This window comes from Falco naumanni, chromosome 4, assembly GCF_017639655.2.
Source record: "Falco naumanni isolate bFalNau1 chromosome 4, bFalNau1.pat, whole genome shotgun sequence".
In the NCBI taxonomy this organism is placed as follows: Eukaryota; Metazoa; Chordata; class Aves; order Falconiformes; family Falconidae; genus Falco; species Falco naumanni.
The window spans coordinates 21,200,759-21,228,160 of record NC_054057.1 but is presented as its reverse complement, the minus strand read 5'-3'; the positions used below and the strand labels follow the sequence as shown (position 1 = coordinate 21,228,160).

The 27,402-nt window shown below is 42.9% G+C and overlaps 1 protein-coding gene across 1 annotated transcript in view; it reads left to right on the top strand.

The window, feature by feature from the left end:
• Positions 1-27,402, top strand: part of ITGA9 (integrin subunit alpha 9) — a 230,093-nt gene that overhangs the window by 15,683 nt on the left and 187,008 nt on the right. Inside the window, exons 4-13 of the mRNA XM_040591349.1 lie at positions 777-900; positions 8,841-8,908; positions 11,222-11,351; positions 12,891-12,976; positions 15,571-15,639; positions 18,854-18,991; positions 21,146-21,251; positions 22,700-22,794; positions 25,790-25,880; positions 26,425-26,470. Coding sequence (XP_040447283.1) covers positions 777-900; positions 8,841-8,908; positions 11,222-11,351; positions 12,891-12,976; positions 15,571-15,639; positions 18,854-18,991; positions 21,146-21,251; positions 22,700-22,794; positions 25,790-25,880; positions 26,425-26,470 — 953 coding nt within the window. The remainder of the gene's footprint in view (positions 1-776; positions 901-8,840; positions 8,909-11,221; positions 11,352-12,890; positions 12,977-15,570; positions 15,640-18,853; positions 18,992-21,145; positions 21,252-22,699; positions 22,795-25,789; positions 25,881-26,424; positions 26,471-27,402) is intronic.

The window sequence follows — 27,402 nt, the reverse complement described above, 5'->3', positions numbered from 1 at the left end:
CTGAGGAGGTGTGAACCAGGCTCCACATTGGCTTGTATGTGGGACTGTGTACGGCGGTTGTAGGGAGCAAGTGTCCTGGTAACACTGGTTTGCCTCTGGTTTTGCAGGGTGATCTTATTCTTCACTACAAAGAGAAAGGTACCCTGATCTCTGCAGATCATCTGCACTTTGACTGATGTTGCCACTGTTGTGACAAAACCTCTGGCATTTGCACTTAAATTTGTTACCAGTAAATGAGGCCTAGCTCTTCTGTCACCAGAAACAAGGCTGCCCTTCCCAGAAAGACAAGCCTTTGACTCACACGGGCATCTTCTGGCGGGATGATCTTCTAATATCGTCTTAGTAACCATCTGAGTCTAAGCATCCATTCCAATCTTCTTATGTGTATTCTTAATGTCTTTTTTCCTTGTTTTCCCCCCTTTTCTGGCTTGGCTGAGTTCTGTTAGTGTATCTTTAGTTAGAAAAGCTTCATGGGCCATGAGGATTCATACACAGTGAGAGATCTTGAAATCTCTAGCATGGGCTCTGTCTTGCTCTGAGACCTGTTGCTTTCCTAGTCATGCACATGTGAAAGCTGAGATCTGAGCTGCCAGGTCAGGCAGCATCCTGAGTTGCAGAAGATAACAGTGAGAAGACACTTTATCTAGAAAGAGTGGGACATAAGGAGGTTGTGGGGGGAAGGTGATGCTGAGAGGTCCTGATCATGCATGCTGTGCCTTGGTCAGAGGCTGTCCTGTGTCTCTGGATCAATGACGTAAGTGATCTGATCTGTTTAGGCATGTGCACATCGCTGGAAAAACATCTACTATGAGACAGAGTACATCCTGCCCCATGGCTTCTGCAACATCATTCCCCCCAACCTGCAGCCCAACGGGAGGAAGCTCTGGCCCTGTTATGAAGGTAAGGAGTGTGGGGGCTGGGAGTGGGGCTTACCTGCCTTGCTGTGCTATCATTTTACAGCTGTTGTGTTTTCCCTTTATTTCCAAAACCATCCACAGCAACCATCACTGCTGGTTTTGTTTTGTTTTGTTTGTTTGTTGGGTTTTTTTTAACATACAGCTGCCTTGCAGCCCAGCTGGTGTGGTGGCTGGGTTTGAGATGAAGTTGGGAGAGTAGCACAATGACTGGATGAGTCCTGTGACTCGCTGTGCGTGGTCACACTTCTAATTTTAACGTCAGCATTTTAATTTTTTAGCGCTTTGGTGCATATGAGACTCTTGTGTCGTGTTTCCTTTCCTAAAGACTTCAGAGGACGGTGTCTGCTCAGCCAACAGCAATTAACTAAACCAGAGGCATGAGTGTGGTGTTAGGAAGAAGATAGGATGTCTCCTAAGATTTCTTGGCCTTCAGAGAAAGGTTTCAGGGGAAAGCACCTTCTTGGTTTTTCTTGCCTGTCCTGGGCATCATCTCTCCCCTCTTGCCTGTAGGAGCTTGAAGAAGCGTGGGAGTTCAGAAGTCAAGATGCAGCAGAGTTTGTTGTAGGCAAGAACTCTGATTTTATTTATTAATTCCCCCGCCCCAGTCAAAAGATGGCAGCAGCCAGCACCATGCCAGTTGGTGACATTAGTAAGTGGGAGAGGGATAAGGCAGTGGATGTCCAAGCAAGTTTCCCTGATGCTGGCAAGTGGCCGCATCCCATCTTGGCAGCCTGTAAAGCCAGCTCTGTGACAGAACTTTGTCTGCTCCATGCCCGCTCTTTCTCCTGAGGTGGCTTCTCCCCTCCCTCTGGACTTTGCTCTGGGACCTGCCACTGCAAACTCATACATCTTGAGATGGCCCACACTCAGGCACTGAGCATTTCCCAGCCTTGAAACTGGTCATTATTTGAAATGTGAGGGGGATTGAGCCAACTGACCCAGCCACGCCAGCTGCTCTGCAGCAGAATACAAGTAAACTATGTAAGCCTTCCTGTTGTGACCACCGTCCTATTGTATTTGTCCATTATTATTTTTTTTTCTTTTGCGTTTGTCAGCAAAGCCAGGATAAGACCTCACACTGAGGTAGTGTACGGCAAATCATCCAGTATTAACTTTATGGTCAATTAGCATGCGTGGGGAAGCTGCTGGGGCTCCCTGTGTCACTGCTCCTGTGCCACCTTAAAAGCAGCTTGCTTGAAGTTGTGGCAAGGAGGTGGTTTCTGGAAGAGATGAGCCACTTGTGTTTTTCTGTGCGTCATGTCTTCAGAGTAAAACTGCTGCTAATCTGACAGGATATTTGCCAGGAATTGCTAGAAAATAGAAATGTGTGGGCCTAGTACACGCAGAGCAGCCAGTGGAAAGTTGGCAGGGCTGGTGCAGTACGATGTTGGCTTAATTTCACTCCATGCTAGAGTGAAAATTGGAGGTTTGGGACTGATTTTCTTCCCTTCCACCGCCCCCCCCCCCCCCGACATGAAATCACAAACTATCATGAGGACTGGCTGCATTTGTGTACTCCTGGATCTTTTAGGTTTCAATAAAAGAAGCTCAAAGAGATAGATGTGGTACTTCATGCAGAGGGGTTTGGTGTTTGAGGTGTGCTGTGAAATAAGATTGCAGTCATCCTTGTAACTAGTTTCCTTCACTTTCTGGAAGCAGCAGAATAAATTCTCCTCCGTTGACACTGGGGAACAGCCCAAAGGGGAGAAGCGTCTGATAGGGGTAATAAACATGATGTGTAATGCAGCTGAAGTGCTGTTACGCAGAAAGCCTCTGCGGCCATCGCCGGGCAGCTGCTAGAGCCATGGCTGCAAACCCTGCACTGGGGAGCACGCCTTCAGCTGCCGACGTCCTGGCATCTCAGCCTTACCTGGGACTTGCCATGCGTGAATGGGTGCAGGCGGTCACGTGCTCGTTTCCAGAAGCCCCCTCGTTAACACAGCTAAGTTGACAAGCCCCATGAGAGGCTCATGTGGCTGCATGGTCCCCAAGCAGAGGTGACCTTCACCAAACTGGCAAAAGGTGCAGCCCAGCTGAGTGCACATCAGTCCCCAACCGTTTCTCTGTGTGTGTGCGTCTTAAGACAGATTATTCGCTTGTGTAACAAAAGTCTTGTGCCAGAAGCAGAGAGGAGTCTGACCTTGGAACAGACATACTTAATGCATACGGTATGTTTTCTGTCCGCATAAAGCAGGATTAATAATTAAAGACAAAGGAGGAAATGGAAATTTCCTGACTGGATGGTAGTGGTGCAACAACATAGTAGTCTCAATCCATCTTATTCTTGTCCGGCTTCCCTGAAAGGGCTGACAGAAGTCTGGAAGTGATTGAGAGCTAATGAGAACAGCAGCAAGCCTAACAGTTAAATGCAATCTCTCTGAGTAGGAGCTAATCTGGTATAGATGAACTGGATGTCCTTTGTGGTATAGCTGGTGTATGGAGCCACAGCCTTCCAGGCAGTGCTTTCACTTGGTTATTTTTCTTGTAGTTTAAATGGCCTTCTAAAAAAAGGGAGCTGTCTCTTCATTCCCCCCATGCGTTCAGTTTGCAAAGCAGAAGGGTGGCTGTGTCTACTGTGAGAAGCAGCCCAGCTGATAGGGAAAGCTGGGATGATTTCCTACTCCTCTGCTGCGGTAGGAATTGTTGGTGGAGGTGGGGAAGACTGATGGACCCTTTGGTTAGTAAATAAGGGGAACAGCACATGCTCACGTGCCTTGCCTCCAAAGGGATAAACAAACTTTCCTACAGGGTCCAGACCACATCTGTTTTTTTGCAAGCCATCAAAACATCCCTACTTTGTGGTGCAAACCCAATACCACAATGCTAGGTCAGAAGATTACTACTGTTTCTTCCTAGAGTAGTAAAGCACTGTAAGATGGGAAGGAAGAGGCTTCCAGTGCAAATTATAGTTTACTGTAACTAGTCACTTTGCTTCCATCTGTGAAGATGGTAGATACAGGATCTTATTGCACTCTGGAGCTTATGCTATGTTGTGGCATTGAAACTTGCTTAGAGACTTTTAGAGACATGTGCTCAAAGGGGAAGTTGAGGAACATTGGCTTCTAGAATCATCACACATCACAGCTTATCCATTTTGTTTGTATATAGTTTTATCCAGTTACTTCTTCCTCAGCCTTACCTCTCTTATAACCTGAGGTCATCATGGTTACAAACTGCTACCATCTTCTCTCTCTGTTTTTTTTTTTTTTTTTTTTTTTTCCTTTATGTATGTATTCATGGCACCTCTTCAGTGTCAGAGGGGTGAGGCAGTCACCTCTTCCAGACTCAGCCACATCTTACTGCTTTGCTGTCAGCTGTTGCTGCAGCAGTTAGTTTAGTGGCTTGCAGCCTGTGTAATCAGGGGTGCGCAGCAGTCTGCGGGCAGATGAGAAAGTACAATAAAGAAGTGTAAAAACAAAGGCTCTGTTCATGACAGCAGTTATTGCCTGGAGCTACATGGAAACTACCAAATCCACTCTATGCAATATCTGAACCTAATGCAAATGTTGCTATTCAGGTGTGCAAAACTGTGAGCTGACACAGTGACTACACAGTTTCCTGATGGCTGATTGTTTCACTGCATTGATGGATGGCTGGCACTGTTGTACAAGTGACGGGTGTCACTGCTGTGCACCGAAGTGGAGGGGAGGTAGAAGCAATCTTGGTTTTCATGCCTCTTTGGCTCACCTGGTGCTTGGGAGAAGCAGATCAGCTCTAGGGAAGAGGCAGAAGCCTGTAGTGCTGGGACATGACTGTCCCAGATGGGGGGCTGTGATCATGGTTGCATGGGTGGAAAGGAGCCCTGCTTGGCATGGGGGGGGGAATGTACTGCTTCAGATGGGAGTTAGGTGGGCTGATGGGGAGGGATGGTTCTGTGCTGAAAGGCTTATGCTGGAAATCCAGGAGCCTAGTGTCTTGTCTGGACTGGGCTGTTGGCTCCCTGGAGAACTGCATCTGTCTGGGTGCCCCCACACCGTGGTGCTCACCTCTCCTCTGTGTCAGTGGAGCTTTAAATGCTTGAATAGCCTTCATGTCTGGGATGTTTGGGTCTCTGTGCTTCTGTTTCCTCTTGCAAAATGTCACTAAAGCTGTTTTTCTTCTCAGAGGTGTTAGGGAAAGAGGTTAATCTCTGTGTGATGTTCTCAGAGCTCATAATGATAGGGTGGAGGTTTGATACCTGTAGGGAGGAAGGATGGTCATTGTTTTGCATCAATATTGCGTGCTATACCTCATTACTGTAATGAATCCATTTATTCTTCTTCTGTAAGCTGTATTCTTTTTCCTGAGAAGTATTGTCAGGTATTTATTCAAGTCAAAATGTTTTGATGTCTTTTCTTAAGTTCACAGAAGCACCGCGTATGTCCAAACTCTGCATTTACTTGAAATGCTGCGATCCATCTATCCACTGTTTAAAACCAAAGCATAACTAGTTATTTAAGTGAAATGTAGGGCCATTAGTTTGACAGATAGTACTGGCAATGTAAGTGACTTTAAAAACACTGAGCTTCACATAAAGCCATGAGCAATGTTTTTGGAAGTATGAGTTTCAGTGAGCGTACTGACCCAGTTTACTGTGCAACTATTATTGTGCAAATCTTTGCCATTCCTTATGCATTGCAGTTAATAGTAATTCTGTTCATTTAAAGAATGATTTGGTTTTTTGTTGTTTGGCAATGAAAACAATGATGTGTTTCTGTTCTTTTTCTAATACATTTATTGCTGATGAAAATCAGCTCTGTTGTGTCCTCTGATATTGGGACTTTTGTTTCAAGTTACTCTGAGATCTGAATTTGGTCTCTCTTTTCTTTTTTTTTTTTTAATTTATTTTTGAAGTAGGCAAATTTAATATTATAATGAAACAATGCTGTAAATTCAATAAGCTTTTTGACTTGATTGGAGAAACAGTTTAATTTTTGTGCACATATTGCTTTATCAGAAGAAAATCCTGTTTATCTTAAGTAACATAGCAATTTTGCACATTCTTTAAACACAACCACGTGAAGCTACGGATCCACCCTTCAATAACTGCCTTGTTCCATTGCTGAAGCTGCCACCACTCCTTCTGCCCTTCTACGGTTTTGCATGCCCTTGTTTTTAGTTTGCAGCTGAATTCAGGGGCCAGCTGGTGCGAGGGGGACCGCTCGTGGTCATGGGCACTGTGGAGGGGGTCTCTCTGGCGGCTGGGGTTACTATGTCTATGGCAAAGCACTGATGGCTGGGGAAGCCGCCGTTATGTTTGAGGCTCTTGTGTGTTGCCTGTTTATAGAAGAAAAGGAGACATTTGAAAATCCAAAATCAGAAACAAACTTGATTTGCCATCCATCCCGCACTGAGGCATTCCCTGACGTTATGGTGTCGTTGGCCTGACCTAAATCCTTCAGTGTGTGAGTTAAATGTCCTATGGCAGTTTCCCTCTTTCATTTTAAAGCCAATTGAGCTGGTTTTGTTTTGAAGGAGGCACTTAAAGAAACAGTGAGCCAAATGTAATGCAATTTTATAGGGAAGTACGACATTTTATATCCATCAGATTGTCGGTGGGGTCCACTTGCAGTGGTTGATTAAGGGCCTTACACAAAGCGCCGTCAAGGCTTGCTCTCAAAACAAATGTATTCTTAAGAAATCCTCTGCCTTGTACCCCGGGTGATGGGTTGTGCTTATTTGGCTTTTAAGAGGCCATGTCCTCACCTGGGTGGTGAGTAAGACCTAGCCAGGGCCACAGCCTCTGGTGCCCAAGGGGATGGTGGGCGCTGTGGTCTTGTGGTGGCTGGGGGCCTGGAGGCCATGGCAGCTATGGCTCTGTGGCAGGCTGGGCACAGCTCTTGTTTGCCCTCCATAAAAATAAATAAATAAATGTGCTGTGAAGTGGGATTTCAGAAGGCAGTCTCTAAAGCCTTGAGCTCGGCATTACAAAAGCCTCCTGCCAAGCACAGCAGGTGAGGCAGAATGGTGCTTCCAGACCTCTGGGGCCACAATGGCTAGTGTTTGTTTTGAGTTACAGTAGGTCTAGTGCAGTGCAAAACCGGGAAAAGGCAAAGTCTGTTCGCAGTTCAGTACATTGTGTAAAGGGAAAACCTTGGCTGGGAGTGAAAGCCTCTGAATGGGATGGATGTGGAACTTGCGTTTTGTCCTGTACAAAGATGGGAACCCAGCCATAGGGATGGCAGGGCCTTTAGGCCGTGCACGGCATTATTTGTCAGGAAATGCCAGAAGGAGAAACCTCATCTCCTCAGCCCTCTGAATAAAAAAATGTTCATATCAATAAACAGATATTTTTTTCCCCAGGCGAGAAGCGCCTATTTCTATGTATGTAGAAAGCTAGTGATTCAGAGCCCTAGCACTTTCTGAATAGATAGGAGCAAATACAGTCTTCATTTCTCAGTGGAATTGTTGTCATGCATTCCCACTAGGAATGCAGGACATTTGTGTGTGTGAGACCAAGTGTGCTTCTGGCCCTCCTAGTCTGCTGGGACACACATGTTTTGACAGGACCCTGCCTCAGCCAAGGGTGTTAGGTATTTTGCCTGTAATTTGTGGATCAAGTTACTGTTCTGCAGGATCTCCAATTAAACCTCTCCCTGTGCAACTGGTGTGACTTCAGCACATTCCTTAAAATCTGAGCATCTTTATGATGCTGGGAAGAGACTATATATAATATATAAAGGGGGAATGAGTGTGTGTATGTGTGTGTATGTATGTGTGTGGATATATATATACACAGACAATATTTTGAAAAAATTATGAGAGAAGGCAGCAGTTTATAATTAATTCCTCTTAATCTTCAATAAGATAAAATGCAACTGAAAAGGAACTTGCTTGGTTCCAAAGAGGCAATTGCTTATTGATTTCATTAAAATTTTTATCATTTAGCAATGAGATAATGGTGCTTATGGAAAAAAAAATAATTCAAATCACAATTATCAGGCTATATGGTGAATGTTTTTGGAGCCTGAATGACTCTAATATGCAGGAAGTGGCAATATGCTGAAGCTGGGCACTCATTAGTATGGTAAATATTTGAAAATAATGCTCTAGAAAAAACCTGCAAAGGTTCTGATCCAGCTTTTAAGTTTCAAATGCTATTGAACTGAAATCATTTGGATTAAAGCATGGTGGAAAGTTATTTTCTTAGTCCCCTGCCCTCAACTTAATGTATTTCTAAAAATATTTTTTCTTCTTTTGCAAAAAGATAAAGTAAAAAAAGTAAAAATTCCTCAGGTTTGATAGAGGAAACAATTGCTACATAAAATACAGAAACAAAAACTGTAGTGATGCTGGTTTGGTCCCCTGTGGACTGGGAGCTCTGAGCAGGTGGCCATTAAAAGCAGCAGACTTGAGCATCGCTTAAATGAGACACTTGTCTGATCACTCAAATGCAGCGGCCTCTCCTCACTCACTACCTCCCTCGTGGGGCTGATGTCCTGAAGCATCTATTTACCAGCAGTGTTTATGGGGGCTTGGGTGACTGTCATTGTAGGGGAAAAAATCACTTCATTTCTCTGAGGTAGCGATGGGCCTGAGAATTAAACCTTTTAGTGCAAGGTCAGTGGCATGTAGGCATGTGCCTCTCCTTTTGCTCCTCCATTTCCAGCTGTGCTGATCTGGCTGCCAGAGGTGGAAGCCTGTTCTAACGCACCTTTACTGGGGTGATGCTGCTGCTGTTACCATGTAACTGTGATGCTGCTTGTTTAGTGTCTCCCTAGGCAGCACACTGGCTGTCCCCCCAGTTTCAGGTCCCTTACTTTACCCCACAGTGTGAGTGAGGGTGCCATGGTGCACAGTGGTGCCAGGCATTGTTAAAACTCAGGAGCCCTGCATGCTGGTATCTCTGCAGGCTCTGTGTGTAGTGGTGCAGATGGCTCAGGGGGAGAGCGTATGCTGTGCCAGGGATGACCATGGTTTGTTTTCTTCCATTCTCCCATTCAGAGTACAAGAAGAAGTATGGGGAGGAGCACGGCTCATGCCAGGCAGGGATTGCGGGCTTCTTCACCGAGGTGAGTAGGGGCGCACACACAGAGAACTGATGGGGATGTTGAGTGGCTCTTCTGCTACATGCCCCAGGAGTGGAGCCCCGAGCACAGCTTGGAGAGTGGGCTGGGTGCTGGAGATGGCCCCTTCCTGCCAGCAGACACCCTCCTGCCTTGTCTGGCCTCCAGGGAACCTGCATTTTTCACACCTGCTCAGTGGTTCATATGTAAGTGTATGTGCCTCTCAAGGTCTGCGGACAAGAATAAATGAATTGACTCTGGGATCCTCAAGGAATGTTTTTATTGTGTACATCCCAAAAATTTTGCATAAAGATATTTCTGTGTCTAACATTGTCTTATATCATCACTTAACAAGTTAGTCCTCCCTGAACAGTTTTGTTTATGTATGTGTAATGTGGGTATATGTATATATGTGACTATATATATGCACATATATGTACATAAGCTAAACACTACTTTTTTTTCAGTTCTGCTTCAGTTCTTTATTGCAAAAAGATGGAGAAAAAATAGTGTGGTAAAAATATATGCTTCAGAGCTGTTTTAAATATTGGGCCATGTTCTTTCCTGGACAGAAGTCTATCAGCCATGTTTTATTTATCTCAAAGATGAATTTGTTCCCTCATGTATGTAATGTTTTTTGTAACGTTTCAGGGTTGGGGGGGTTTGTTTTGTGTTTTTTTTTGTTTGTTTGGTTGGTTTGGTTTTTTAAGGAAAAATAAAAGCTATTTCAGCATCAGGCTCCTTATTACTGTCATGTCAAGTATATACTCACTTTTCTAATTCTGCAGAATTTATTGTCCAGGCTGATATAAGCAGAATAAAGGTGTCCTCTCTGAAATGGCAGAAGGTGATTTCTGAGTAAACTGGAATGGCAGGCAACGTTGCCACAGTGGCACTGTCTGATAACTGGATGTTCAGCCAGCAGCAGCTGTTTCCTGGCTTGTCTGCTCTCTCCAGCCTGTTTGTGTTCCCATGCTTTAAATCCTCCTTTGCTACCCTAGTTCAAAAGATATCTTTGAACTTTCATTGCTTTAGCCTGATGGCAGCTCACTGAGCAGGAAACGTAGATAAATGACTTTTTGGGTCAAACAGGCAAGCCCCTACCGTATATTCAGCGTGGCTGATGGTAGTTGTTCCTGCCGGTAAATGATCCTTTGACCTCAAGGGCATGGCCCCTCCCAAGGAAAAAAATCTGTTGCCAAGCACGTCCTGCTCTTTGGTTGGGTTTGCAGTCCTGTCCCCATAGTCTTACTAGGAAAATCCCTTGTTTAACATCTGCCCCTGACTTGAACTGGTCACCCGAAGGGATCTCAGACATAGGAACATTTTCCCACAAGGATGGAGTCCACCCATGGCTTTGCATTGGACAGAAATGTGAGGCAAAGCAGCTGTCCTTGTGTCTCCTTCAGGGATGAAGAATTTACCTTAATGCTTAATGCTTCCCAGGCTTAATTTGGTCCCTTGCTGGCGGTATTTAAAACTACATCCAGGAGTAAGGTTTTTCTGCAAGGATGCTGGATATTCTGGGGCAATGTTTTCTCAGTCTCTCTTGCGTGCAAATGTACCTTGGATTTTGATTAAAAAACATTATCCATGAGCATCTGCCTTTGGATGCTGGATCAAACTTTGCCTGATTTCTAGTCTTTTTAAATCCTGCATCATGTTGGATGTCTGTAATGAACTATAGCCAGGTTGTCTCTTGCAGAGTGTATCTGATGACAGAGAAGGCAAAATGTTCCAACCACAGCATAACACACATGTTGATTGTTGAGTGTATGGCAGCTCTTTAGCTTCATAGGCGTAAAATCAAAGTCCTTTGTGCTGTATCCTTCATGATTAGTTGGTATAGCATGTCAGCCAGCATAGTGACATGGTCTGTAGCTGAGTGGTGGGTCTGGGTGGGCTGGGGCATTTCTGTCACTTGGTGAAGGTCTTCGGTCTTCTGGAAGATGGTTGGGAAAGGCAGCAGGTGGAGAGAGATTTTTGGGAAGACTGTGTTAGTGGGGATATGTTTGATGGTTAGTAAGGCTGAGGAAAGTCTTCTACTGAAGTGGTAGAACAGCTGATTAGAAGTGGGCCATGAACGAGCAGACCATATATCTCTAGGGTGTGTGCAGTGACCTCTGTGCTTGGAAAGAAGGATACTTTCTACATGCACGCAGAATGGAGATTGCTACAGATGGAATTATAATTGGTGTTCTAAGTTAGTATTCTGTCTCTTCTCCATTACTGTGTAATGCATGAATTTTTGTGCAGTTTTGATTTTTTTTTTTTCTTCCTTATTTTTCCCACCACACCCTTCTGTTTTTCCTGTTGTAGGAGTTGGTCATCATGGGAGCACCGGGATCTTATTATTGGACAGGAACTGTCAAAGTACTGAATCTCACTGACAACACATATTTCAAGCTGAATGATGATGCTGTGATAGCCAGGCGGTACACGTACCTTGGTAAGCAGTTCTCTGGTGCTCAATGTGAGAATGGATCAGTGCAACAACGTATTCAAGGCTTTGATGCTATAAAGGTGATACTGATTTTTTGGGGTCGTGTATTTTTATGAAAAACATAAAAGGAAGAATGTCTGAATTAAAGAGTTACTTACTTGGAAAAAATATAAGCAAATAATATTCCATTTTTGTTTGCTTGTTTTTTAAAAAAACTTTGCTGTGATTTTTTTGATTAATATAGAAAATGCAGTTCAACTGAAAAGCAGGTTGGATGGTAGTGGGCCTCCTACATTCCTGCCTTTGCCTTGTGACAAAAAAGTTATTTGTCATTGTTTAGACTGCATGTCTGATTAGATCTGTCTTTAAAATGTGTACAACAAATAATTACAGAATGCATATTGCAGATATAAATTTATTTCACCAAAACCAGCACCATATAACTGAGTCATTGGCAACAGAAGGAGCTTGTGATGTAGGTTTGAGTACGTCTTCAGTTTGGTTTTACTTGCTCTAAAACCAGCTAACGTCCCTAAAATACTTAATTTAAAGGCTTCCACCTAATTCCCAGTGCCTGACTGCTGAGACCTAGGAGGCATTTCAGTCAGTAGTTTGATATTGTTTGACTAGAGACTCACACTGACCTCTCATTTTCTCCTTAACCTTTAGTCTTTAAAAAAATACCACTTAGAAGATACGGCTTGATGATAGCTAAAGAAGTGTATATATACATATTTGAGGACATAAATAGGATTTGCCACTGATAGACCTGAATTATAGTGTTTACCCTGTAGACAGGAGCCTCATAATTTACAGCAGAAGAGCAAGGCAAGTACAAGACAGCCTTAGAAGGAAAGTACTCATCTTTAGTCATTATATATCATTTTAATATATCAAATAAGACTGAATCTTTGATCTCCTTCTTTCAAATACACTCTTTCTTTCTTTGATCTATCCTCCCATATTTCTTCTTGCCTAAATAAAAATCTTTTTAAGCCATTAACTTCTCTGACCTCTTTGCCTACTGTCCTCCACTCTCCCTGTCGACCGAAAAGGCATGTAATTTTCCAAGCCATCCTCGGCAGTGATTTTAGCCAAAGGAGGACACTTGGGTCTGGTCGATGTGGGACTGTTGCTCTTTGATGTGAAACTTTCTCTGTGGTGATGCGGTTTCTTTGGTCTCTGTGTGTGTGCTTGTTCCTGTTTTCCTGCTTCCCTTTCTGGACTCATGGTTACCAAACTACTTGTACCTGCTTTGTGTGTTCCATGCCCAGCTCCACACACACCTTTCTTCTTCAGCTTTTCGAAGAGTACTGGAGGGCGTACTGTCACTTCCCATTGCTGTGAACTTTTGAGCAGAATATTGGTGCATCCCAAGCAGAATGGTTGTTGAACGCTGCCAATATGCAGCCCAGGAGGAGCAGTGAAACCCAATGAGCGTGTTCCAGCTGGCTGACCTGTTTCTCAGGCTCTTTCCTTTCATGATTATTTATTTATTTATTTATTTTTATTCTCCTCACCTACACCACCCCATCTCCCGCTCAGGATATGCGGTGACAGCAGGTCATTTCTCTCAGCCGACTACCACGGATGTTGTTGGAGGAGCTCCCCAGGATGGAGGCATCGGAAAGGTGCGGCTTTTGTGAAACAATAATGTGGTCAGATGCAACGGGGCAAAAAAAAAAAAAGTAATACTGATGCGGTTGCCACATATCTTGGGAAGCCAAGAGATTTTTGCCTACAGGGTAGTTTTGGTGTACTGAGCAGGGGAAAGGTGAGGTAGTTCGATGAAGTAATCAAATTTTCTTGACCTGTCCCTCCTGGTGCCTCACATCCCTCACCCCTCTCTTTCCTCTTTCTCCCACTCAATCCTTACAATAGTTATTTTAGCAAGACATAGGCAACATTTCTCTCACACTGCTTTTGTTTAGCATTTGTAACATATAATTATCACTTCAACCTTGCCTGGAAATGAAAAAATCTTGGAAAAGAGAGTTTGGCATCTGCTTGTTTTCTTCATACATTTGACTATTTCAGTATTTACTTCAGGGTAGCATCTCTAATAGCATGAAAAGCCATTTACTAGGTGATTGATGTCCCTCTTAAAACTTCATAATACTTTGATGTTTAGTGGATTAGAATCTGTGTTGCTGCCAGCTGTACTTAGAAATCTTGATGATAGGCTCTTGAGAAGGAGAAAAAGAAAAAAAAAAAAGTTTTCCTGTAGGTATACATATATTTGATGTCCCAAGATGTAAGAAAGTGAGTGGCTAGTTGGAAATGGCTGGTGAGTTAGGTGTGCCTGGTGTTCCTGTACCAAGTACCCGGCTGCTATCTGGGGAACCCTGTTGAGGGTGAGCACTGTGACCCTTATACACTTCTGAACCAAAGGTGGAGAAGCGGGAACTGGAAGAAGGAGGGAAGGCTTGTAATGGATCTGCTTTTGTCCCTCTTTTTTTCAAAATCCAGTCCTCTGGGGACCTGCTGCCACTGTGTGCTTGAGCAGAGCTGTCCTGCAGCTGCCTTCCATCTTCCATGCTCCATAGGGACATGAATTGTAGCTGAGTCATACCAAGAAGGAGTGAGAGGTCTCCACTACCAGGAACACTATCCCTTGGCTTAGGAAGATTATTTTTGGTGGTAACTGTGTCCCAGGGGATAGCAGTGCAAGTGGGAAAAATGGAATAAAAGTAGAGGATGAACTTGGCACATACACCTGATCTGGCATGACTAGGACACATGGAGTAGCAATGCAGTTGCTACTGAGAGGATATGTGCGTGGAAAAGATGTAGTCTCCTTTACCCAGGTGCTCTGTTAGGGCTGCTCTAATGCACCTTCCTTCCAGCCTGTTTTCTGTGTGGAACACATTTAATTTCTGTAAAAGGAGAGGGGAAAACCAGCTGCTAACATGAGTTCCATGAGAAAGCAGCTGGCCCTGCAGTTTAAAGACTGGTGCTCTAGTTACAAAAGCTCGTATTACTCTCCCTTGGCATGGGTTGTGGGTAGCAGAAACCCATGGCAAAGAGGCAGTAAGAGGTGTTGAGTACAGGACATTATGCTGAGCAGTCCTGTTGTGCTTTCCACACTCTCTAATAAGCTAATACTTTCCACTTCCCTGATAGAGAGTGATCAGCATTGTCGCACCCTTTTACTGAAGGTAAAGCCAAGATGCTTAATGAGACTGAGCAATTTCTCCAAAGTCACCAAAAGTGTCATTAGTTAAGACTGATTTTGGAGCTGTGACACCTGGTTCTTGCTGCTAAACATGTCACTGCAAAACCTAGGCAGCCCTTTATACCTGGGGCAAGTGTCCACAGTGAATCTGTGCTGTGTTTTCAGCTGAAAACAGCTTTGAACTCTTGTCTTACCACCTTAGTAATAGCTCGCCCCATATTCAACGATATCAAGTGCTTGGCTCTGCCACCTGGCCTTGGAAGTAAAGGATCCTCTGTCCTGTAAACTGCGTGAGCGCTTGCTAGGAGGGAGCCTGTCAGATGCTGGAAGATTGTAAAGGCTGACTGAGCCAGCCTTTCTATTGAGCCAGCCTTTCTACAAGCCATGAATTTTAGATCTCAAATTGTGGTACAAGATCTGTTACTGAACTCATGTCAATACTTTTATCCCCAAGAGTTCCAGGTTAAACAGTTTCTGCTGTGCAAATGAGCAACGAGTGGACTGTTTGAATAGTTTTCTGATTTACAGATTGTTTCAGACAGAAACAGTGCAAGTGCCTTGGGTGGTCCAACTGGGATTTCTGCTCTGACCTTTGCTAAAGCATCGTGAAATTTGTAGTGCAGTACGTGCAGGCACGTGTCCTTGAGAAGGGAAGGCTGGATAAGGGAAGGGGAGCAGGGTTATGCCTTTTCAGCTTTTTGCCCTGCTCATTTCCAGGCAGTCTCCAGATGTCACTTGTTTGAGGATTGGAAAGTTGCTTTACTAGTTGCTTTTAAATACCCACATGTGCACATACACACATGCGCACTAAAAAAGTAGATGACAAGTTACTGTTCAAGCATTTCTTATGATAAGAGGCCTGTGATTCATCAGGGGAATGCGTAACTCTGTTTCATCTTTTAAAAGACGGCTGAGCAGTAAAGTGGTCATGAAATTGGATCTTGACACACCATGATCATGATATAGATATTATTTGGAAAGCACCAATGCCATACCATTATGCGCTTTGTAATTAGTATTTGTTAACTTTTTTCTTTTTTCACATTTCAGGTTTATATTTTCAGAACAGACAGACGATCAGGCTCTCTAATAAAGATTTTTCAGGCTTCGGGAAAAAAGGTGAGCTTTTATATATGTGTGTTTTCTTTTAAGTAGAGAAGGTAGAAATAATGGCAGGGTCATCTCAGAGCATCATTTACATTCCACTGCTTCATGAGTTGTCAAGCAAATTCTGTTTCTTCTTATCCTCCCAGAAGAGCTAAACCTGTTGTGCAGACCAGCTGTACACCCTTTCTCCTGTAGCAGTCATGACTGCAATGTCTGCTCTATGCCCATGTGACTGAAATTAAAGCTTTTGTTGAAAATTGTTCTAGTAGTTTTCTTTAGCCTTACGCAACTGTAGCAGTGTGTTCTGAGATGTGGGACTTGGGGTGCCAGGTGAGCCTAGATGCAGAGATTTCCTCTTAGTAGATGTTACTGGGAGATGTGGGTAGCCTGGAGCTTAGTTTAATACACAAAGCCCCAGTCTGTTTTTCTGTGTCCTGCTGTGACAGCGGGATATATTAGTTATGCTGTTTTCTGAAGGAACAGCTTCATTGCCTCAAGAGATGATGATTTCCCCTTTCCCACCATGAATCAGTTCTGCATTTTGCTGTTAGGACTGTTGTCTCAGAGATGAACTACTTTCCTCCCCCCACCCCCTCAATGAAATTTAGTGAATGCTAGTGAGATCCAGCTTCCCCCTGTGTGGTGCTGTGTTTGAATGGTGAACAGCTTGTATTCTTCGCTGTGGGCTTGCTGGAGGTGTGTTACAGGGGCAATGAAGTGGACAGTATGTCTAACTATAGGTTAATAGCAAAACAGCATCTTTGGGAATAATACAGTGAAGAAATGATACCCCTTACCTGGGGTTGCCTGTCTTCTCCTGGAAGGAGAGGAAATACAGAAGAAAAAGGTTACTGGGGGCTTCTGGCTCTAAGAAAACCTGTCACCCTCAGAAGGATCTAAAGTGTTTGGCTGTATTATCAAGTTCAGAGTGTTAGCATATTTTGTTATTTTTCCCCAGCAAAACACAGTTGCAATCTTTAAAAATGTGCCTGAAGCAGGGAAAAACTGCAAGGATGTATACCTACAAGGATGCTGTGACTTGTATTTTAGGGTCTCTCTAAAATTTGTCTTTCTCTGCTCTAGCAGAATTGCAGACAACTTGAAAGGAAAATACCTCCCAGTTCATCCAGGGCATCTCCTGTGTTTGATTGCTTCCTGTTCATTTCTTTCCCTGTTGAGTTTTAAGTGTCCCTAAGGATGTGCTCCTGGAGAACTATTCCTCAACCTAATAAACAGAGCTATCAGGAAGTTTCCCGGTCTCAGCCAAAAACTTTCCTTTTTCAATTTAATTGTGTTAGTCTTATATGTAACTTAACTAATCAAGTATTTACATCCTTCAAGTAGTTCTAGGCTGTCATTTTCTCCTTCTGCGTTAGCATCTCTCCTACAAATTCTCTAAAATCCTAATGAGAATTTTATTCTAAAGTGAAGGCTGTCCTAAATCATGCTTTCTTTTGGGATTGAAATACAACCAGACATGCTCAGCAATAAGCGCTGCCTGGAAATGATCTCTCACAAAATGCTGTGTCTTTCCCAGTGGTGTGAAAGTTCATTGCTCTGACATTCTTGTTAGACAGATGTTAAAAGCAGGCCAGTTTCTTCCTTCCCTTTTTTTATTGCTGGAGGGTGAACTAGGAAATCAAATGCAGACAAGAGAACAGAAAATGCAGTGCCTTGGTACAAATGTTAAGTGCACAAACTTCAGGTTCTCACAGCACCGTGAACTCACCCATGCTTCAGACATACCATGTTGCAGTTAAGTAAATAATAACCTTTCCCTGAAAACTGCCTGAATACATAGTGAAATGCTTCTCATAACTTTCGCTCCTTACCCATGAGAAATTTGTTTTAAAGCCTTAGTGGATTAAAAAAAAAAACAACAAATAAAAAATCCACAAGGGAACTGAAGCTACAAAATAACTGGAATCAAATGATGTTTGAGGTCTGACCTTAAACCCACACAAACACAAAAATCTGAATTACAAACTGAAACTCTATCCTTAAGTTACCCCAGTATATATATTTAGCAGCTTTTAAATCTTATGGACTGAACAGAACAGAGTTGCTGCTGCCCATCTCCTAGCATGCCCAGTAGCTCTGGCTCGTGCATCTAAACTTACCAGGCCTGGAAGGCAGTGGGTCGGAGATCCACAATGAGGAATGTAAAAGCATGCAAGAAATGTGATTCATTCTTTTTAACCTAAATTATTATTTCTGTAACCTCAATTTTTCCTGCTACGTAAACAGCTTTCAGTTTCAAATAAGAAGCGGTATCTTTCCAATTTTCCTGTGGAAGTTGATTTTAATTTTGAGACTAAGGTTTGTACTTACTCTCAAAGAGTATGCCTTGTAGTACCTTAGCAGAAGTGAATGAAATAAGGGTGCAATAACACTCTTGCTTTTGGTTTCCTCTTTGTGTTTGAATGTGTTTTCAAATTCGTAATGTGAGTGCTGGCTGGGAAATTGTTAGCATTTACTGTTAACCCATATAAAAAATTAATGAAATTTATTTCTTAAATTTAAGCAATTAACTTTTATCAAGTAATAATAACTGGAGATTGAAAGTGGCTTAAGTTTTTTTGTGTGTCAACTGGAAAGCTTTTATTGGAAGTCTTTTTGTGTCAACTTACCTGCCTGTACATGAGAGGGAAAGGCTATGATCAAACCCCATAACTGGTACCGCTATTTGAAGGTGACGGATACAGACACAAATAGAGCAGGGGAAGATAGTCCACAATCGAGGTAATTTTAGATGCCTGTTTTCATGGGTACCCTACCCCTCGCCTATTTTTCTTTTTTCTTTTCTTTATTTGTTTAAGGTATTCCCAGAAGATCTGTGGTACCCAACTTCAAGTCTCTTTAGGAAGTTTGGCACTGGGCATGAATAATCACTAGCCAGGTCTTAGTTTGGGAAACTTATTTCACATATTCCTGGTTTTAAGCTTTTGTCAAGTGAAAGCTAGTCTAAGCAATCTCTTTAAGTGTCTCGCTTAAGCATGGCCCAGGATATAAGTTTTATTCTGTTGGTAAAACAACCAAGCTGATGCAGTGTTACAGTGAAGTGTTTAGTTCCTGCCAGATTATCCCCTAAGCTTTCTCTGTAGGACTGCTTGTGAATGATAAAGCAGCAAGTCATCGATTTTAAAAAAAAAAAAAAAGCCTAAATGATTTCCTCCTGTGTGTGGGCAGATACTGAATGCTTTGTTGTGACTCGGCTTGGTTACAGATGGGCTCTTACTTTGGCTCCTCCTTATGTGCAGTTGATCTGAACTCTGACGGGTTGTCAGACCTGCTGGTCGGAGCACCTATGTTTTCTGAGATCAGAGATGAGGGTCAAGTCACAGTCTATATCAACAGAGGAAACGTGAGTATGTACAGGAGATGACTTGGTAAGGGATGAGGGTGTGGGTCTGGGCAGGGTAACGCTAATGTCTTTCCAGCACTGCCTGGTGAAACTTGATGTCTCAAATATTTGGGCTCTGGAGGTCTCTGGCAGAGGATGAAGTCACGGAAAACTCATCTGGTATCGTGGTTTCCCATACGCCAGCCCACATTTATCACAGAGCTGTGAATCTTTCGAGGAGGTCTGGGCAAGTTTCTGGTTTTGTGTTGAAACTTGGTGGTATTTGTGGCTTTACATGAATTTGATGCCAAACCCAAGTAAGACTCAGCAGCTTTGACTGAGTTTCCTTTGTGTTTTGGGTGGTCATTAGGACCTACAGATTAGAACACAAATGTCTGGGGATTTAGGAGACCTTGTGGAGAAAAATCAGAGATTGAATTCGTGTTATATTTACATTATCCCCCACAGATCGACTTCAGGGCAAGTTCCTATCAGCTGGAACTGTTGAATTTCACATGACCCAACAACAGTCTTGGAGAAGTCTGAACTTACTTGCATGGGCAAAACAAGATCATTCTCATGTTGTATTTATAGGAAAACAATGGGGTCTTACATCTTATTTAATAATTGTTCATGTCCCAAACCTGCTGTCTCAAAGAAGTTGTTATGGACTAAAATGAAACTTGTTGGTTTCATCAGTATCTTGTGAACTTTGATGTATGGAGTTTGTTTATGCTGGACTTTAACATTCACCACAAGTCCGACAGGCAGCATTTGGGAGACTTCAGAATTGCTTTTCGTGTAATTTTATTTTCTGTTATCACTCCTCCTTTAAAGGAGCTTTACTGTTTCAGTTTGATCCGCAGGCTCTCCCAGTTCTTATACTGAAGTGTTGCTGCTGGGCCCTCAGGCCAAGCAAATAGCCCACATTTCCTGCTCACAGTGAGAGTGTGTATAAGTTATTTATCTTTTTTAATAAAATAGCCAAGAAGCTAGCAGGAGTTTCTTATGCTCCTGCAGCAAGAATTACTTACAGCAGCAATGGCTTGCAGGACTGTGGGTTTTATTTTGGGACTTGGACATTTCAAACTGTTTCATACTGCAAGCACCATTGCTTAAGAAGTCATTGCAGCCGATCAGAGCAAACTGCATTGTAATACAAGCATGCATAGTCATACTAGATTTAATACACTTATATTTTGCCCTTCCCTGTGAGGACTGCAAAGAAGGGAGTTGCACATACAGGCCTGCCTGTCTCCTCTCTGTTGTGTTTCAATTTCATTATGTGGGATTTTCTTAAAGTCAGCAACTCCCTGCAGCCAAGAAAAAGATTTTATTACATGTTCCAGAGGGCAGTTTACTCTCATTCACAAAGGAAGCAAAACCAAACCAAAACAACCCTTGAGGTGGGTACAGAGTTGGATTGCGTAACTAAATGTTGTTTTCTTGTGGAAATGTTCCTTTCCCCTTGAGGGAAGACTGCAAGAAACTAAAGCTTATGTATTTGACCAGAAACTGGGTGGTCAAGAAATACCAGATCCATATAAGGCTTCTCATGGCATAGGAGTACAAAGCTACTTTATTCTGAACTTTCCTCTGACTGTTTATTTCATTGAATCTCTTTTCTTATTCTTAATTTCAGAAGGCTTTGGGGGGACTTTGCTTTAATCCCTCTGTCCAATACTTAAAGAGTTTTCAAATCCAATTGCCCAAATGTTCTTTGCTTAGGGGAGAATTCTCCTCAACTCATTGGAGTTTAGCTGAATAAGCCTGGACTGAGGATTTCACTCCTCAGATGTAATCTGCCAGCAGAACAAACTCTGGGCTGTTACGTTTTAGGCATCTGGAAACCTTCATGAGCTCACCAAGCCCTATGACTGCTTTTAGTTACATCATTGGGTTATCATTTAGTTAAATTAGCATTTTAGTTGTATCACCCGTGTGCTTCTTCACCCCCCTGCCCCACCTCCCTTAAAACAAAAAGACAGAAGGTTAAACATCCAAATAAATACTATTTCTAGCACCCAGGTGATCCATGTGTAGTGAGGGTGAGAGCTAGGCTGCAGCTCTGCCCCAGCTGCTTCCCACAGTGCATGGGCACCTCCCGTGGGAAAGCTCACCTCATCCAGGGCTTGCACCATTTCCCTGACACTGTTTTTATTTCCTGCTTGCTAGGGAGTGCTGGAAGAGCAGCTTGTCCTGGACGGTGACAGCGCCTACAACGCACACTTTGGGGAGAGCATGGCTGCCCTTGGTGACATTGATGATGATGGCTTCCCAGGTTGGTGTGCTTTCTTCCTGGGATGTTTCTTTGGAAATGCCAGCAGGACTGGCAGCACTGCCAGTCTGCTTGCATGGCTGGGTGCTATGTGGCATCTATTGCTCCTCCAAACCCTGGACTTGCACAAAGGTTATATGTGCTTGTGTAGGATTTGTCTGCAAAAGTCTTTTGTAACTGATTGTCCTTGAGGTGGGTTTAGTTCATGTCCTTGCAACTTGCACCCCAATCTCATTAACACTGCATTGCTTTCCTTGCCTGTTGCATTTTCTTCTTCCCTGTATGGTTTATAAAAGGCTTTAGATACCCACAACCTAAACAAAACTTATGTCTGACTTCTTTCTTCTTTCCCATTTCCTTATGTCTTCAAGCCTTTCCAGTTTTGTTGACCTAATCACGTTTCTTAGCATGATGTGTAATTTAGAAGTAGCTTCTCAGTCTTAATAGCATGTACTCTATTAATAATTTCTCTCTTTGCTTTATTCTATCTCTGCTCCTTTTGAAGGCTATTTGGTGTGAGGCCCGATGCTGTGATAGCAATAGGTGAGAGCAAAGTGTTGACGCTGGCACCTTTCTGCCCTGATTTCTGGCAGTGCGGATTAAGGACTTCCAAACAAAGGATGACTTACTCTGTGTGCCTGAATTGATTTTTTTTCCAGCCCACTCAGGGCATGGTAGCCCATTAAGCCTAATCCAAACTTGTTGCAGATTGCCCTCACAGATGGTAGGCATGCTCTTGCTCTGCACCTGGACATGCATTTGTGTGTTCTTGCTGCTTCTTGTGGGTTGACTGTGATGGAAAGAGAGCAGAGTGTGTTGAATCAGTCTGTGGCTATGAAGCCGTTGGGAAGAGTTTAATGTTAGCAGTTGTGTAGTCACTAGATCCGACGAAGAGAGGAGAATGGGAGGTGGGAGCACTCTTTCTGCAGGAGTTTGCAGTTAAATGGGATCAAATGTAATTTGAAAGTGCACCCTCAGCAGCCTTTTTTTCTTCCTGCCTATCCATTTGATATACCCAGCCTCATTCTGGAGCCTTGGATTTTCAAGCAAACTTAATATAATACTACAATAAATGTTTTGCCAATGCTGTCTTGGTTCACAAAGCTGGTGTTGCCCTGAGTTGGAGATTTTGATATGAAAGGATTCTAAAATAACTTTTTGATCATGGTTGCTAGTTAATAAACACATTTTCATAACAAGCACATTTCTAATTAGGCATAGCAGAGCCACATGCATGTACAAATTCGTATACATTTGTGGGTTTTTTTAAGTTTATCTTAACATGAGTTCTTCCTTAAATCAAACAGTTCCTCCTAGCCAGGTTCACATGAGCTGCTGATCATCTTTGTCATGGGGAGTTATTTTCCTATGGAAGCTGGCTTCTAGAATTGGGAGAAATTTGGATTAATGGAATGAATTATGAAATGTTTATAATCTGTACTGTTCTACAGATGTTGCCATTGGAGCACCTAAGGAGGATAACTACATAGGAGCAGTGTACATCTACCATGGGGATGCCAATGGTATCGTACCTCGGTACTCTATGGTATGTGACGTTGTTGTTTATGATACCTATCTGAAGTCACTTTCCCAGGGCCTGCAGAAATAAACCATACTTAGGGGTCCCTTTATGGGTAGCTTTGTCATAGCTCTACATTCTTTTCTCAGTCCTGTGTGAAGGTGGCTTCTCCCGATGTTTTTCAATATCTATGCTTGTAGGGTAAAGTTGTGTTAGTCAGAAGATATTTTTTGCTATCTTTTGTTATAGCTATCAGCTGTAGCTTCCTTCTTGAAGCAAATAAAGTCTTAGGGTTTGACTGTCAGTTTCTAGAAATAATACTGCTGCAGAGAAGAAGTTAAAACATGGAGACGTTGAGCATACAAATTATGGAGAGCCCAGTGGGGAGTTAGGAGGCTGCATTTTCTTCCTGCAGAAGCAGGCTTAGTGAGAAGGAAGAGGTAGTCAGTTTTCTTTTGTGCCCTGCAGAAGCCTCTTTACCCATCTTGTTGGCCTCCTCCTTGCAATGTGACAATGTATCACAAGGCCGTTCTTGGGTGCCATTCCCCTAACCGTTACTGTGAAGTGAAATCTCAGCTGGGGTATGCTATAGCATCTTGTGCAGAGATGACTCAGTGCAATTTAGCTGCTGTAGCCAGGCGGTAGAGAAGATGAATTTTGTGCTCATGCTGCCCAACATGCGTCCCCTGGTTTCTGTCTAGCATGTTTCTTTTTTTCAGGGAGCCTGAATATTCCCTCCTTCCATGTGTTTGAAGTTCTGGTTGTTTTGTTTTGTTTTGTTTCTGGGTGGGATCCTTCATGGTAAATCATTTTAAGCAGAATTAAAGAGTTTAGTGGTTATATTGGAGACTCTTCTAACAGTCCATAGAAGTTTAGTCCTTCTTCCTTTGACCGTGTATATGCCATGTGCTGCTTTTTAGAAAAAAAAAAAAAAAGATGTTGAATGACTTTCTGGGTATTTCTGAAATGCATTACTGTGTGGCATGTGGAGGTTTCTGCCCATTTCTTGCTGTTCTTCTCTGGCTGTTGGAAAACCTGGAGATTTCCAATTCTTGCTGAAAAGGGTCAGATTTTTATCTTTTTTTTCGTCATTCATGGGAAAATTTTACAATTTTGAATGAGGCTAGATCAGCAGGTGGGAAGTGAAACGTCCTGCTTGCAATCTCTCCCTCCCCACTGGACCAAGGCCAGCAGACATAGTGTTTGCCTCTCTGCTTGGTCAGTGGGACAAAGCCCAGCTTGAGAAGGTGGCAGAGTACTGTGGTCATTGACTCTTGATACCATTCCTTTTATTGTCCCCTGGCCTGAGGCAGCTGAGGGGGCACCACTTACCGGCAGTGTCTCGGTGCCATTTCCCAGTGTGTGCTGCAGGGCACCAGGCACACCACCAGTTCATCTCCCACATGCAATCAAAAAAGCTGTGTAACAATCCAGCTCTTTACCTGCCTGCCCTGGAGTTGAACCCAGAGGTGAAAGACGTTTTGTATCTTATTACTATACTCCTGAGCCATCTTAATGCCTTGGATTTCCTTTTTTAAATAAGCTGAGAGGTGAAGGGGGACTGCAGGGTATATGTTTTCACCCTTTTCACTTTGTGTCCCCTCCTTCATCATTTAAATTGCTGATCAATGTTGTTCCCTCATGTCCCTTCAGCAGCTTTAGTGGTGGCTTTGAGCAGGAGCAGCTTAATTGGCCTTGTGGCCTGCTGTTTTCATTCATGGCACTTAAAAGCAGAGCAGCATTATACCTCTGCCTTCTAGGCCATAATAGCCTGCAGATGTCCACTGGGATGTCTGCAGGCGGGATTTACCACCCTGACTGGGACCCCCCAAAAATGTGAATGTATCGAGTGTAATGTGGGGAGGAAGTTACTTCCAGTTGTCTTAATCTTATCTGCCCACAAGTAGGAAAAGGACATCTGTACACAGTGAAGCACTGGCTTCCCTTTTAACTGGTTGTCAGGACTGCAGGATATCTTTCTTCCCCTCAACTTGCCTTTTTTTTTCCCCATGAATTTCCTGTCTGACCTTTTGTCCAATATTATGTCCTTTTATGGGAGGGCCAGGAAAAGCTGGTTGCATGTCACAAGCTGTGGAGCACCACCAACAGCCTCAAAATTACTTCATGGGATAGGTTTCCTCTGTCTGTAACTTCTGCAGTCAGATGTCGGTCTGAGTTCAGGTCTTCCACTGGTGGCCCAGCATAATGAATGAGAGCTGGGATACATCTGATTGCCTTCTTAGAAAATGAGATTTTGATATATTAATTTGCTTCAGACAAAGGTGTTTGCAATTCAAAACGTTTAGATAATGTTTTTGTTTTAGTAATTAAGAAAAAAAAAAAGAAGCTATGTTAGAAGTTAATTAATCTTTGAGTTGGGGAGGCAGAAATGAGATGCAGCTTCCAAACTGACACAAAATACTGCATAATAGCTGATGGAAACCAGAATTTCCAAGTGGGATGAAAATTAATCATTTTGATTTTGAGTACGCTGGCAAACTCTGTGCAAAGGAATGGCTGTGCAGGATTTTCTGTTTCAATTAATCATTAATTTTGTGAAGATGCCATTAAAACTTTTATTTACAGAAATAAAGGTAATGCAGAGAAAAAAAAAAAAGTGAGAAAATCTCTAGGGTGCAGTTAAATTTCCTCCCCGCCCCTCCCGCAAGAAATCTGTTTGATGTGTTCTTTATTTTGCTTGGGTCTGCATGAGGGTTGTAATGCAGGTGTGTTTTTTACTCCCAGCCAACACTGGCCGCCTCCTAGCCCAGAGCAGAAGGGCTTCCTGCAGTCAACAGCCTTCCTGCTCAGGGCTGCGTGGGTGCAGTGTGAGCCTGCAGATGTGCGGCACTTCCAGCCCATGGAAAAGAGCCCCGGTGACCATGAAAACAGGGCTTGAAGGTTTTAGAGGGTTTGTGGTTTTGGGTTGTGGTTGGGTTTTTTTGTTTGTTTGGGGTTTTTTACTTTATTGAAGGATGCTTTGTGTTACTGACTGATTTCTCTCCCGTGTTTTCTGCTGCAGAAGCTGTCTGGGCAAACAATAAACCCGATGCTGCGCATGTTTGGCCAGTCCATATCAGGGGGAGTTGATATGGATAGCAATGGTTATCCAGGTATGTCTGCTGCTCTGGCAGTGAGAGCACTAGGGAAATGCAACCACAGGATAGAAAAGAGCAGAGGTGATCATTTTCAGGTTGCTGGTTCCTACCATTGTGGGAAGCCAATGAAGCTGAGCATTTTCTTCCCTTTTCCCTTTGTTATTTGAAGCTCTTGGTAAGAATTTGAGCTGATTGCTTAATTCAGGTGTTTGGGGAGTCATGATGAAGGACCGAGATATTAAAGTAGAAAATTTCAGTATCTGGCCAAGGTTATAAGTTTCTTGGAAGCTACTCAGTCATGATGACAATGTTTTAAAAAATAATGTAGACAATAATATAATAGTAATAATCAAAATCAAACAGTGAAGTGAAGTAAAATCACAGATCTAATTCTCCAGTTATAATACTTATGACATAATTATATTTGAAGGGACCAACTGGCTGATTTAAGTCAGAAAAATGCTTTTTTTAGATATATGCTCTGTAATTTAGCAACTGTTTTGAGCCAACTGCATTCTGTGCCTCCTTTGTAACTGCCTCAATATTATAAAAATTTCAGATATGACTGTTGGAGCCTTCTTGTCAGACAATGTGGTACTTCTGAGGTGAGATGAACATCTTTTTCATCTGCTGTTGTCTTCTCTTTGTCTGTTTTCTGTTTATATCTTTTGTGGTCTGAGACCTCCGCAACTCCAGTTTTCTCCCTAAGTTACTGTGGTCAGAAGCAGCAAGCTGGATTACTTTTTAAGTAGAACCTTAGACACGGATGATGTCAAGGAATGTACAACCTAATTTAAACAGCATAGCAAGGGATGACAATACATAGGACTCCCAAGACTATGAAGAAAACAAAGGGTTAGAGCCAGAAGGAGATGTGTTGCATCTCAGTGCCTCTTTAGAAAGGTTGCTCTGAATTTATAAGCAGGCTTTTTTATTGTTCATACATTTACATAAAGTAAATAAAATATGATTTAAGGGAATGCAGTTGAGTAAAAAGCCAGCTGTATATGATGCCAGGAGTAATTTTGCAAGTTATAATGGGATGCAGAACGAAATAGGAATCTTCAGGGAAATGAAATACAGGGACATTTTCAATGCACGCAGGATTTGGGGTGCTGTTTCGGGTATATGAGTTAAGTGCAATTGCTTGTTTCATCTGATGGAGAGAGGTGTGACAGTTTGGTTCACCAGATTATGCAAGTGGAGAGTTAGAGTAGGAGCAGGCTTGAGATACGCAGACCTGGGGAAGAGAACAGGAAGTTTGTATTATGCCAGTAGCGCTGTTGTTACACTTGTTAATATTTAATGGAAAAATCCTGTCAATACCTAGATGTCATTAGAAGTAGAAGTCACTAGGGACTCCTTTATCTCATTGGAAGACACAGGGGTGTGGTGAGACGGGCAGAGCTGCAGAATGGATGTGCCAGCCTGCTTTCTGTTCAAGGCAGGAAAAACTTGGCTCTGTTTCCATTTGAATCTGTGAAACAAAACAAAAAGAAAAAGGAGGGAGTGGAAGAAGTGCTTTTGATGATCAGTG